Source organism: Numenius arquata, chromosome 16, assembly GCF_964106895.1.
Source record: "Numenius arquata chromosome 16, bNumArq3.hap1.1, whole genome shotgun sequence".
Taxonomy (NCBI): domain Eukaryota; kingdom Metazoa; phylum Chordata; class Aves; order Charadriiformes; family Scolopacidae; genus Numenius; species Numenius arquata.
The window spans coordinates 17,367,093-17,379,850 of record NC_133591.1 but is presented as its reverse complement, the minus strand read 5'-3'; the positions used below and the strand labels follow the sequence as shown (position 1 = coordinate 17,379,850).

At 50.2% G+C, this 12,758-nt stretch overlaps 1 protein-coding gene across 2 annotated transcripts in view; it reads left to right on the top strand.

Moving 5' to 3' along the window:
- The first annotated feature begins 11,720 nt into the window (after positions 1-11,720).
- The window catches only part of MORC2 (MORC family CW-type zinc finger 2), a 51,236-nt gene continuing 50,198 nt past the window's right edge, over positions 11,721-12,758 (top strand). For both annotated transcript variants that reach the window (XM_074159370.1, XM_074159371.1), the window contains exon 1: positions 11,721-11,788. In XM_074159370.1, the coding sequence (XP_074015471.1) occupies positions 11,721-11,788 (68 nt within the window). The remainder of the gene's footprint in view (positions 11,789-12,758) is intronic.

The following is a 12,758-nucleotide window of genomic DNA, read 5'->3' as shown; positions in this document are numbered from 1 at the left end:
CCCCAAACGTCACTTGTCTGCTTTTCCTCCTTCCTCCCTCCCAAAGTGCAAGAGCACTGACCCACAGGGTCTTACCCTGCTGTGCTTTGCACCTAGAGCAGCTGTGGGAACCAAGCCCCAGGGAGAACATAGCTCCTGGCCATCTCAAAAGCCCCACTTGGGAGCTGGAGAGAAAGATCTCAGTGCTTTCAGACCGGAGGGAGGCTCCAGCCCGGCCTCAGCTCTGGGAGCTTGCATGAGGCCCTGGCTGTGTGTGATGGGGATGGAGGTTACTTCAGTATTTCGAAAGGCAGGACATTCCTAAGAAGTGACCTGTCCCTCCCCAGCAGCTCCCCCCTCCCCCCGCCTTTCAATTTCTTTGTCACACTGAGTGAACACAGCTATTTTTTCCCTTTTTGGGACACCTCTAGAGCCCACAAATCACAATGCCGACATCTACTGTGGCCAATAAAGGAAGGGTTTGGAAAAAGGACAGGGGTTCAGGAAAGATGCCACTCCTGGTAACTCACCCCTAAAACTCAGGCTCCAGATACCCCTAAACATGCCAGCCCTTCCAGGGGCTTTCCAGAAGACCTCACAGCAGCCACCTGCATCTCTGAGGACTTTGCCAGTCAGCTAAGGGTTTTGGCCATTGGGATGCTGAGGGGTAGCCAAGGAATCAGTTTTTCAGACTGCCCCAAAAACTGGCTTCATTTACAAGCTGTGTGTTGAGAACAGGACAACTCTTCTTGCAGGGATGGGTCCAGGGAAGGTCCTCAGGGTTACCAGGACTAGAGGAAAAACGCAGAAGTGGCATCACTGTGCCACAAGCAAGGCCAAACAGTTCTGGGCAGAGATGGCCAAACGCTGTGGCCTCCCCAAGTCCTCTCCGCAGCCTCATTCCAAGGCAAACAGTCCACTTGTCCCAAAGCAGCAAAACTGCCTGTGTGGAGGAACACACAGCACCAAGCCCAGGGCCACCCCAGAGGTCCTGCTCAACCCACTCTGGCAGGCAGGCTGCAAGAAGCCCAACAAGGGGCACAGCTTCTCCTCCAGGATGGGGAGTTGGGGACAAACCTGCCCCTGTGAACAGCCCCAGAGGGGCTGCAGGACCTTGTGGCTCAGTGGCTGCTCTCTCGTGGGCCCCTGGCAGCACGGAAACAGCATCACAGGCACCATTGCCACATTGCTGCAAGAAATCTAGAAGCTGTAACGTTATGGAAAATCTATAAGACCTGTCCCAGTATTTGTTAATGAGCCAAATCATGTGCTGGCAGAGGGTTGTTGGGTGTGCTGCACCCAGTGGGTCATGTCCTGCCACTCGGTGCAAGGCCTGGCTGTGTGTCACATCTCCAGGCTTCCCTCAGCCTGCCTGTCGGTGATAGCTGACCCATGCTCCAGGACTGCCAGGCCCTTATGGACCAAGAGGATGGTGACGGCTCTGCTTGCTTCAGGCTCTTCTGTCTCATTTGCCATGTGAACTATTTCAAGACCAGGCTCCTTCCTGATCATATTTTCTCCTTATATTTACTTGATTGTCCACTGGGACAGTCACAAGGAATTAAGAGAACTTAGCGAAATATTTCTGAGTGTGCGCGTGCTCTTCAGGGCTACTCCTTTCCAGGATCATCCTTCCCCTCTCCCGTAGCTTGGTGCTGTGTCCTCTTGCACTACCTGAGTCTTGCAGGTGCACTGTGAGGAGATATTTCTTGGCAAACGCTGTACCTTCTGTGTGCAAAACATCAAATGTTTTCCTAGTTGTAATAAATCTCACTAGTTACTGTTCTTTTCCATTATTTTTATAGTTGTTCATAGACTTTTCTTGATGCACAGCTGGCTGGGCTACTAACATCCTTCTGCTGTTCCCCCCCTTGCTTTGCACAAGCTCAAATATGAAAGCTGTAGGTCGGATACCATCTGTGCAGGGAGTGATAGTCTTATGCCAGGTTTGGCATCATTTCTTCTTGTCTGGTCTAGACAGCTTATATAAGAAAAAGCCGAACAGCCGCCCAGTCAGGAGCCTTCCCTGCCCAGCTGTGACTCTGCCAAGTCTTGCACTGGACTCTTAATCCTTGTCGGTATGTCTAGTCTGCTGCAGGCAAGCTGAGCTATGTCACATTAAAATGCCCTGTCCACACACAAAAAGATTGCTAGCACACCTTTCAGCACTTCATATGTGGTCTCAAACTCACTTTGGAGATGGAAGATTAATTCATCCATTGCAACGCCAGTACAAACAGGTCCTTCTCCCACAGCAAATGCTCCCACAAGCACCCCATGTTGCTCTGCTGGCTCCCTGTGATGTGCTTTCCTACTCTTTCCTTTTCTGGAGGTCATTCTTCTAAGTCCCAACTTCAGTCACTAAATTGGGGTCATCTGCAGCTCTAGGTCACAAACCAGCACTGTACTCCTTGTTACACTGACCATTGCACCCCAGTCCAACAGCAGATCCTGCTTCAGTTACCCAGGCTGCAAACAACTCAGATGCAGATGAGCACCCGAGTTCTTCACTGTGACTATACCAGGCGTCGCTGCACCCAGCTGCCAGTGCCCCCACAGCCATGTGTGCACTCCGGCTGAGCCAGTGACATGGACATTGGCTGCAGAGCGTAGCCAGCGGCCCTGAGTCTGGCTGTGCTGCAGGGGCTTGGACACCATCCTGGCAGGACACCCTGACCTTCCTGCTCTTGAGTTGGTATCTTCTGTGTCTCAGAGGCTCTTCACCCTCCTTCTGCTTCAGCCACCACCCTACTGCTTCTCTGTCCTTTTTCACCATACCATGGGGACAGAAAAGCATCTGCCTTCTGTTTGAGGTGCTCCGCAGTCTCTGGCTTCCCACCTCTGCCACCATCACCTTCTGAAAACCCAGTAGCGAGAGCCTTAGTAAGGGCAGAGACTGATATCTGCAACAAAGACTACAATAGATTTCCTTTAAAGAAGTTACTGGAGGTGACTTTGAAGCAATTTAAAAATTTATTTTCTAGCGAAGAAGCAAAGGAGCAAGAAGGGTTTCTCCAGTACTGGGCAGAGGAGTGATGAACCACCCTGCAGGAACACCAGCCTTCCCAGCATCAGATGCCTCACAGCACCCTCCAAGGTGTTGGACTTTTCCTAGGCATATTTCCAGTTCTACCTGTAAAAGCCACTGGGAAAAATAGTTTTGAATGCTGCAGTTTGCTCTCTCCTGAGGAGTTTTGCTATCCTGACATCCCTACGGACACCTCTTGAACACCAGCCGTGTTTCACAGCAACATGCACTCTATAACCCAGCCAAAAATATCTGACTGACAGCTATTGCCTACCACGACACAATTTCTTCTCTCTGCTCATTGGTGTGATGGCACATGCAGAAATCTTACAATACACTTTCAAAACTCAGACACTTCTCACAAGTTGTGCATACATTTGGAGGCCCCTCATGCTGTGTCTGGTCCCTCAAGGAAGCTGCTCTGCCAGCCACCCAAAATGTGCCCCATTCCTTCCTGTCCCCACTCCAGCAGGACACAGAAACCAGCTGTGACAAAGTGCAGCTTCTCCTGATCCACTCACAGTGTTTACCTTTCATTCTTACAAACATACATGCCTTTGCCATCCTGCAAATCAACAAGTTTTTGTTACAAGCTTCTTTCTCTTCTCTTAGTATCTGTTAAGATATTCCCTGGCCCCAGGCACACATGGTAAAGCGAACCTAGCAGAATGGTGAAGGACGTCAGCAACATTCACCAAGAGCATACAATGGATCCAAGTCTATACTACAGTCAGCATTATAAAACTGGCAACACCTTTGCCAAACCAGAGGAAAGGAAACCCCTCCACAGGCTGTTCAGCTTTGGAGAAACCCAAGAGCCCCAGGCATGGCACATAGTCCACTGCCTGCTCCCCACCACTCTGTGGGCTCCTTGTGCTGCGTGAGCTCCGAGATTGTGTGGCCTCTCTTGAAAGGGCACCTCCTTCCCAGCAAATGCTCCCTGTCCTGCACAGAGAGCGCAGGTGGGACAGGGAGGCTCAGCTTTTGCCCTGAAATTGTCCCATCCTCTTCCCATGTGCACTCTTCCCATCTTCCTTTTCTCAGTGGAAAAGTCAGATGTCAGATGAAAAGCTCTTTTTCAGAATTAACCAAGGATAAATTGCCTTTTCTCGCTCTTGCTATGACAGTGGTTGGATTAAGGCCTTAGTCACATGTAAACAGATGGCAGACTGGGGGGGAAGCCCTTGTCATGCCCAGAGCTTCAACCATGTAATCAGCAAAGAACCAAACCTCTGCGAGCAGGGGAAGGAAGTACTGTCTTAGAGCAAAATATTTAGATTCTGTGGAATATTGGCCAATTACAATATTTTTCTTGAAATAAAACATTTATAAGAACACTCAAATAAATATTTGAGAACACGATATACCAGAGCCCTGAGTCACTCCTGACGCAAAAGTTTTCCCTCATTTTTCAGGCAGCTTCCCCATGTAGGGTTTGGAGTTGGGATGGCTTCTGGTGGCACTGAGGTGCGCTGACAGGTCCAGTGGCATGAGTCCCTGCTGCCTGGAAATGGTGGAGGTCCTCCTGGCTAGGGTCACCTCCCAGTTTGAGCCAAATGTCTGGGTGTGCTGCAGGTGTCTGTGGTGGGGTCTGTGAGATGTATTTCCTTGAATTCAAATTGACACTGCCAGCAGCAGCTTGGGGAAGGGCCTGCTGGCAGCTCTTCCCAGGAGGTGGGAAGAGGGAGCACTTTTTGACATTCCTCCTTCCTCCAGTCCTTTTGTATTGAGGACTCTGCAGATGGATGTAGACACAAATGAGATTCCTTAGAAGGTCTTTTCTGAGATTCAGATGAACTGAGATGCTAGTATGAGCCACGCTTACTGCAGACACTCTCAGCGGTCTCTTGTTCAGTGGTGCTGGGAGCCGCATCCCATCCTCCTGGCTGCAGCAGCCAGGCAAACCCACCCACCCAGCCACAGCCGACTGACTGTCCTGTTCCTGACTGCATCCCATCTAATGCGCATCCTGGCCCTGAACAGCCCCAACCACATGCGTTGCTTTGCCCTCTATTTTGCCCCCATTTCCCCCTGCCATATGACCAACCCACCCCAGTTCTTTCCCTCTCCCACCTGCCCCCCTGTAGGCTCAAGTTTTTCTGATTTTGCACCCTTATTCAGTAATTACAGCCTTGGTGAGTGATCCCAGTCAGGCACTGCTACCCTTAGGCACTCTCTGTCCAGGGCAGGGCTGACACTACCTCTCACCCCTTTGTCTGGTTGTTTCTTGCTCTGTTTGCTCAGCCCTGGATGAGGGCTGGCCTCCCTTTAGCCTCTCTACTCTCCTCAGGACCTGGCAGTCACTCCTTCATTTAATTTCAGGAGAGGGCCAGCCATCTGCCTGCAACTTTACACTACTGTCATTATTGCTGGCATTTTCCTACGTTTCAAGTGCTGCTATGGCTGCTGCAGCATCTAAGCTAACTTTCAGCACAGGCTGGAGACAGTCTTTTTTCATTGGCTTTCCCACCATCCCACATGCCTGTAGCAAACGTGCCACTACCATACTCCTTGTGAGCCTAGGGATACTTTGCTCTTGTTAGGTTAGATGGGGAGGGAGAAGTAGAGGCACACAGGCAAAGCCACCTTTACAGAGCAAAAGTCTTTGGCTTTTTAAAATATCTAGGCTTATAGAAGAAAAGAATATGTACTATCCAGATCACTAGCACAGGGCAAAGCCAGGCCCCCTGAAGAAGGGGAGCTCAGGATGGACTGAACAAGCACGGTGACATCTCCACACATCCTCCAAAATGGACACTGATGGGATTACAGGATTGCTGAAGACCGGTCAAATCATCAATGACATGATCCAACTATACTGACTAAACCTTTCCTGAGTTGCTTTCTCTTAATGAAAATAACCATGTCTGGATGAAAGATCTGAGTGACAAGAACAAATAACTTGATGGTGAAGTTGCAAAAACAAAAAACGTCATTGCTGCGCAGCTTCACTTGTTTTTACCTCCTGAGAACCTCTAGGCTTCCTGACAGTCCCTGCTCAGGCTAGGGACAGTCTCTGGAGCTGTGTACTAACATACAGGTTTTTGCTATGGTCTGCTGAATGCAGAAAAGCAGTCCGGGGTTCTGGTGTACCTTGTACCTGTCTACATCTAAAGTTAGGGAAGATGATCACCTTCAGAGATGACAAATGATGTTTAACACATGGTAGCATTCACAGCACACACTAGAGGAGCAGTTATCTATTGCCACTCATCACTGAGAGATGTTTTAATGGGAAGAAACTGTAGAGCCTTGCTTCCTCCCTAGCATTCCTTAAGCGTGTTCTGTACCAATGTGATCATACACCTGTTCATCTCTTCACTCATATCACAGCTCAATCTGCTCGGATGCTAACTCTAAGAGGCACCCACACATGAGATTTCTATAAGCTTTTCACTACAAAATCATGTTTTTGTTTGCTTGCAAGTTTGCCAGACTGAAATTACTCAAGTTGCCCATATTAGGCACATCCATCTGAACTGAGACAAACCCCACAGGTCCACACTTTTCAAATAATGAGACCTAGGGAATAGGGAAACCTATTTACTCATGAAAAAAAAATAATCTGCTAGTTAGTCACCTTGTTAAGGAACCTGCACACCTTCTCATGTTGGTAGAAGACACTAAAACTGTCATGCAATCACAGCTGAGAAAGAAGGAAGTGTCCAGGCTTGGGTCCTATTCAGCATCCCTGTGGAAAACCATCCAACCTGTGACAAATGATCAGTTCATGCCATTTGTAACTCTTCCAAATTTGTCAGCTAAATTCTTTTAAGATGCCACCATTGCTCCCCTTCTACTCATGGGCTCTTCTGCATGTCATTCTCACAAAGACAGAGAGTACTTTGTTTTAGGCCAGAGGTGGTAAGGTAATGCTATACTGACATTTTATGGTTTTTTCATGTCTGCTAATTCCATTCTTTGCTTAGTTCATTAATCAAATCATGACAGGGGAAGCCTGACTGGCAGTGGAGGATCCATCCACCATTCTGCTGACAATTTCCTGGTTCTCACTACAAGATGTCTCCCTGCTCTCATCTATTCTTACCCTTTCCATTCTCCTGCAAACTCATTTACAAAGTGACTTCTGACAGCCAGTGTCAGAATAAGTAATGAATTTAAATCCATGGTGTGACTTTCCCTGAGACAAAGAAGCAAGAGGCTGACACTTGGCACTACAGAAAAGGTCTCTGAACTTTATGCCAGTGCCTCCCATGCACGTTTAGATACTTGCATTTGAACATCTTGGTCTGCATGTCTTGTAAGGACTGACTCACTGACTGCTCATTAAATGACTGTTCCCGAGAGAAGAAAGGCAGGATTTAGGCTTCCCAAGATAGGAGAAAAAGACTTCCATGAAGAGAGGTCCCACTTCATGACTCCTTTGCATTTAGTCAGCAAATTGCTCTGCTACTTGACACGAATTATGGAGATGGACATGATGAAATGGAGATGGACATGATGGAGATGGACATGATGGAATAATGGACAGAAGTGACTATGGATATAAGAAACAGGTGTACCCCAAGTTGCACAAGGCAGAACTCCTTACTAGGAAAAGCCAAGGGGAAAACACTTCCTTTTTCTAAATTCTTGACTTCATGGCTTGTATTCTTGTATTGTATTGAGTCGGCCTGGAGACTTCACTCAAGCCCAAGAAAAGGAAGAATGTTTTGATGAATAATGTGGCTCTTCTCTGAGTGACACAGACACAGTCCTTTAAAAATACCTTATGCTGTTTTGAGGGAGTAGTGTATTTCATGGCAGGAAGTTGCCTTTCTGTACAGGGAGATAACCAGAGCGAATCACATGGCAGAGCCAGCATGCGGCACAACACAGAGGAAAGAACCGAAAAGCTGCGAGCCAACACCATGATTTTACAGCCCATTAAGGGAAGGTGATTTGAAATTCCTTCTATAAATTCAGGGCAATGGAAAAGAGATCCACACCACTTACATTACTAGGGCCTGTAACTGCACCCAAACTTCTTAAGAGAACTATCTCAAAAGTGAACACCCAGTAGATAAACAGCACAGACCAAGAACTTCAGCAACTTCTGTCACAAGCCTTGGACCTTGTACCCAGAGACAGTTTTGAATGCTATTTTTGCTTGCAGAAAAAGGAACAATAAAGCAAGGACCAGTAAGTCCCTGAGGATTATTGGTGATGTTCTCAGATTTACTTTCCATTGCCTGCACTGATTATTTCACTCTGACAGTAAAAATCTCATTTATATAATGCAAAGGTTTACAGTTCTTTGTATGCATAAACACAGCACAAAGCCACTAACAGTTAAGTAAGGAAACCTAACTGGAGTGTGAAAAAGACACTTCGCTACACTCATGGCACTTGTCTGGTGCAAAATACAGCACTCACACCTATGGCAACTCACCCATTAATTACTGGCTTGGCAGTCTAGTTTCTCAAAAATTAGGGAAGACAAAGATAAAGAATTCAGGGCCCACACAGGTGTTGGAAGCAATTATCTCCAATTTTCAGAACAAGGGCTACCTAAATAAACTGTTCAATGATCTCAGGCTATGGCCCAGACTCCAGTGGAAAGACGCTTAGCAAAATACTATGCCAGACTAAGGACACAGCAAACACTATACAGGACTGCGTATGAACTCTCGCTCCCCAACCTAGAAACACAAAATTTTACCAGTGTTGAATCAAAAGACTCATTTTACAAGGGATTCTGGGGATTATTTCAGAGTAAGAAACTGACACAGGTTAAAGAAGAGCAGTACAGTTTGCCTCAAGCTCCACATCTACAGGCTGAACAAAACACCAATCCACAGGTCATTTATCAGGAAAGTTACGTGCATCAGAGCAAACTGCTGCCTTCAACGGCAACAGGAGCCCCTTGCGGGTGAGAGGGTATTGCCTGTGACACCAAAGAAGCAGACTTGTTCTGCCCGTGCACGTAAGACGGCTGCAGAGACACTGGTGCTGAACAGGAACTTAGGGAAATAGTGCTGGTAGCGGATGGGACAAAAAGGGAAGCCGCCCGTCATCATCAGTATAACAAAGGCACCTAGAACTATTTAAACAAAGTTTGGAGAGGGAGTTTCCAAGATAAAACAGTTGCCTGAAAAGAGGATAAATGTGAATTTGCAGTGGGAATACTTCTATCTCAAAAGCACTGAGGAACTCAGCGTTTGCAGCAACAGCAGACGGGCAAAAAGAGCATTTCATCTCTCCATCCGCTGACAGGTTCCCACCACACTAGCTCTGCGGTGGCCAAGATAGAGCTGTGGTGTGATCCAAATGCTATTATGCAAAATGCAAATTCATTTCATTATTTCTTGGGATAATGTCTGGCAGCTCAGAGGGCCAGTGAATAACGATATAATCCTTTCAGACTTGGGCAAGAGAGACCAAAGAGCAGAAGTCAGAAACATGTCTGAAACCTACCTCAGAATGGCTATGGAAAGTGTAAGAATTAAATTTTTGTTTCACTTTTGTCAAAGAAAATGAAGGTGACATGGAATTCAACACCATCAAATGGTGAAATGGAAAAGAGTCATTTCCTGCCTGGGACTGGCCAAATAAAATCAAACTGCAATGTGTTGATCTTCTCCCAAGGGCCAGAGGAAAGGACTGGCATCAGCCAGCCAGCCCTTAGCAGGTCAAATCCCACAGGAGCAGCAGGAAGGTGACCCAGAGTGCTGCAGCGCTCTGCTGATGCCGTCAACCTCTCCAGTGTCAGGAAAGGAACACTGGGTTCCTCCCCAAAGGTAAGATGATGAGACAAACCTCCTGTTAGGAAAAGAGGAGATACTCAGAGTACCAATGAGCGTTGACGAGACGCACAAGTCCAGGTTCATGTTCCTTAGGAACACGTATCTGGATTGTTACTTTGCCCTTACACTGATGGGATTTATATTGCTTTTGAACATCTGATACTGACTAAAATATGATGAAATAAAAGCTGAAAAGATTGATGAAGCTGCAATCTTTAAAAGACTCAAGTAGATACATTATAATCTGTCAAACTTAATGACACCTAAACACAGTTGTTGCAAGTAATTTTCCTAATTCTTTCATGCAGCTTTGATGTTCTGGTCTACACAGCTTTTCAGAGGTACGGCCTTCAAGAGTCACTCCACACACGTACGGAGTGACTTTCTGATGAATACACACGTACACAGAGCAACCCCTGTCAGCAGGAATGACACGACTTGCTGGCTTGAAGTAATCTTTAGATCTGAACAGGTTGAACTGAGGATGAACAGAACTAAATCCTGTGCTGGGAAGTGAAGTCCTCAGGTCAAAGCTGCAGACCTGTCAGCTCTGGCTTACTGGGGAGCCAATTCACACAAAAACACAGACCAGGAGGTACGGCAAACAAAATGAGAGGCAAATAACTCAAACATGAAGCTTGGAATTTAGCCATTCACCAATCACAATAAATGGATCATTAAATTTATCTTTTCACCATATAGCTCAGACACATATCAGTCTCTGCACAGATTAAATTCCTTCAGGTTTTTGATCTTTAGTTCAGATTCTTACTACCCAAGATGCAGGGATGCAGCCGTCCTGTTTGAAAGTCCATTTCAGAAGGAGAATTTGGTGTTTTTCCACTGGGCAAAGTGCTCGGCACAGCATTCCTGGCTTGCACGTTTCAGGCCCCAGCCTGCGGTTCGGGGGGGGCGAGGCGTGCGCAGGACACAAGGACAGCCCCGCTTCGCTCAGTCCCTTCACATCTCAGGCTGAATCAAAGGCACGGGATCGAAGCAAGAACATCTGTGATCTTATACACCCTCTGTTAATATATTTGATAGTACGGGCACATTCAGCCGCTTTTCCGTAACGACTTCCCGTAGCCTCACCGTCCCCGGGCGCTGCCAGCCGCGGCGCCGACAGCCGCTGGAGTCCGCGCTCCCCTCGGGCCGCCGCCGCCCGTACCGGGCGGGTTCCAGAGCGGGCTCCCCCCGAGGCGGCCGCCGCGCCCGCCACTGCGGGGGACAGGGAGGCTTCTTCCGCTCCGCCCCGGCGCCGGGGATTTACCGTCAGCTGGACCCGCCGAGCCCCGCTCGCCGCAGCCGCCCGAGAGGCGCCGGGCCAGGCCGCGGTGCGCAGCTCCCCGCCCTCGCCGGCGGTCGGGCCCCGCTGTTCCGGTGGGGTTTCCTCAGAAGGCGCGGGCTAGGCGCTGTTCCCGCTTCCGGGCGGCCGCCCCACTCCGGCCCGGGCCGCCCTGGGGAGACCGCGCCGTCGCTCCCGCTCCCGCGGCGCTGAGGCGCGCGGCCGCCGGGGAAGGGGCGGGGCGGGTCTCGGGGGCGGGCGGGGCGGGGCGGGGCGGGGCGCCGCGCTCCTCCGCTCCCGCCCGCCTCTCGCCGGCCCAGCGCGCCCGTCACGCGGCTGCTGAGAAGCCGCAGAGGCCCGCGCCATGGCTCTCCGGTCACGTGCCGCGGCCCGCCCAATGGGCGGTGAGCGGTTGGGCCCCGCCCGGCCGAGCGGGGGCGGGCGGGGGCGGCGGGGGGGGGGGGGGGAGGGGCGCGATCGCAGCCGCGGCGGAGACAAAGCGGGGCCGGTGGGCGAACGGGGCAGCTGGTAGTGGTAGCTGGCGGCCGCGGCCTTAGGTCCGGGCCCGGTGGGGGTCCCGAACGCGACGCCGGCCTCCCGGCGGCGGCAGTGACCGGCGGGTGGGGAGACCTCGAGGCCGCCGGCGCACGAGGAGGGCGGCCCGGGCCCGACCGCCGCCGCCATGGCCTTGGCCAATTACAGCAGCCTGAACCGGGCCCAGCTCACCTTCGAGTACCTGCACACCAACTCGTGAGTACAGGGCTGCGGCGGGGTGGGGCCGCGGCCCGCGACCCCCGGGGCTGCCCCCCAGGTCTGCCCCGTCTGGGCCGGGCCCCGGGGCGACAGGTGAGTATGGGCGCGCCCGGCCGGGGCCCCAGGCGCCGCCGGCCCGCGCCTCGTGGGCCAGCCCCGGCGGCGGCGGGCGGATAGGCCCGGGTAGGGCTGTCGTTGTGCTGTGACCGCTTTGCGGTCCGCGAGGAATAACGGTGCGTGGAGGGGCCGGACCTCCGCAGGGGCTCACCGGGGAGGGTGTAGCCCCTAGGTCAGCCGTACCCCTGCTGCCATGCCTCTTCGGGGAAGCACCTGTGCTGGTCGCTTGAACTCCTGCCTGAACATTTTGTGCAGGTAAACTTGAAGCAAGAAATGACTTTCTTCTGATCTGCTTTTTGGAGCTGCTGTGGCTTTTGCATGTCACTGAGTCCCCTAAAATAAGATCTCCTGAGAAGAGGCAAAGTTCTTCTTTAAGTTGGGTTACCTGAATGCGTGTCTAGGAAATGGGAGGCGCCACCAGGAAACGGTGCTTAGCAGGGTTGAGCACCCATCTGAGACCTGCCTGTTGCACATAAGCCTTGTAGTGCCACGTACGGAAGAGTTTAAAGAAAGAGCTTATTCTGGCTGAGCTATACTGGAAGAACAACGTGAACCACACTTGGCATTTCATCATTTTCGTCAGCTGATCACCAGTGTAAAATTGTCTTCCAGCATTTTGTGGAAGAGTTGACTCTTACCATCAATAGAAGAAGAAATAAAGTGCAGGCTTATCTTTGTTTCTTTCCTCTTTCAATGTGTGAAGGAAAGCTTAAGAGTGGAGGACCACAGTGGTATGCATCAATCTAAAGACTTCTCATGCAGAGAAATATAGGGGACTTGATTTCAAAGTAGATCTGACTGGTTTTGTTGGTAACACAAGATACATCTGCAAGAGCAACTAAGACAAGTC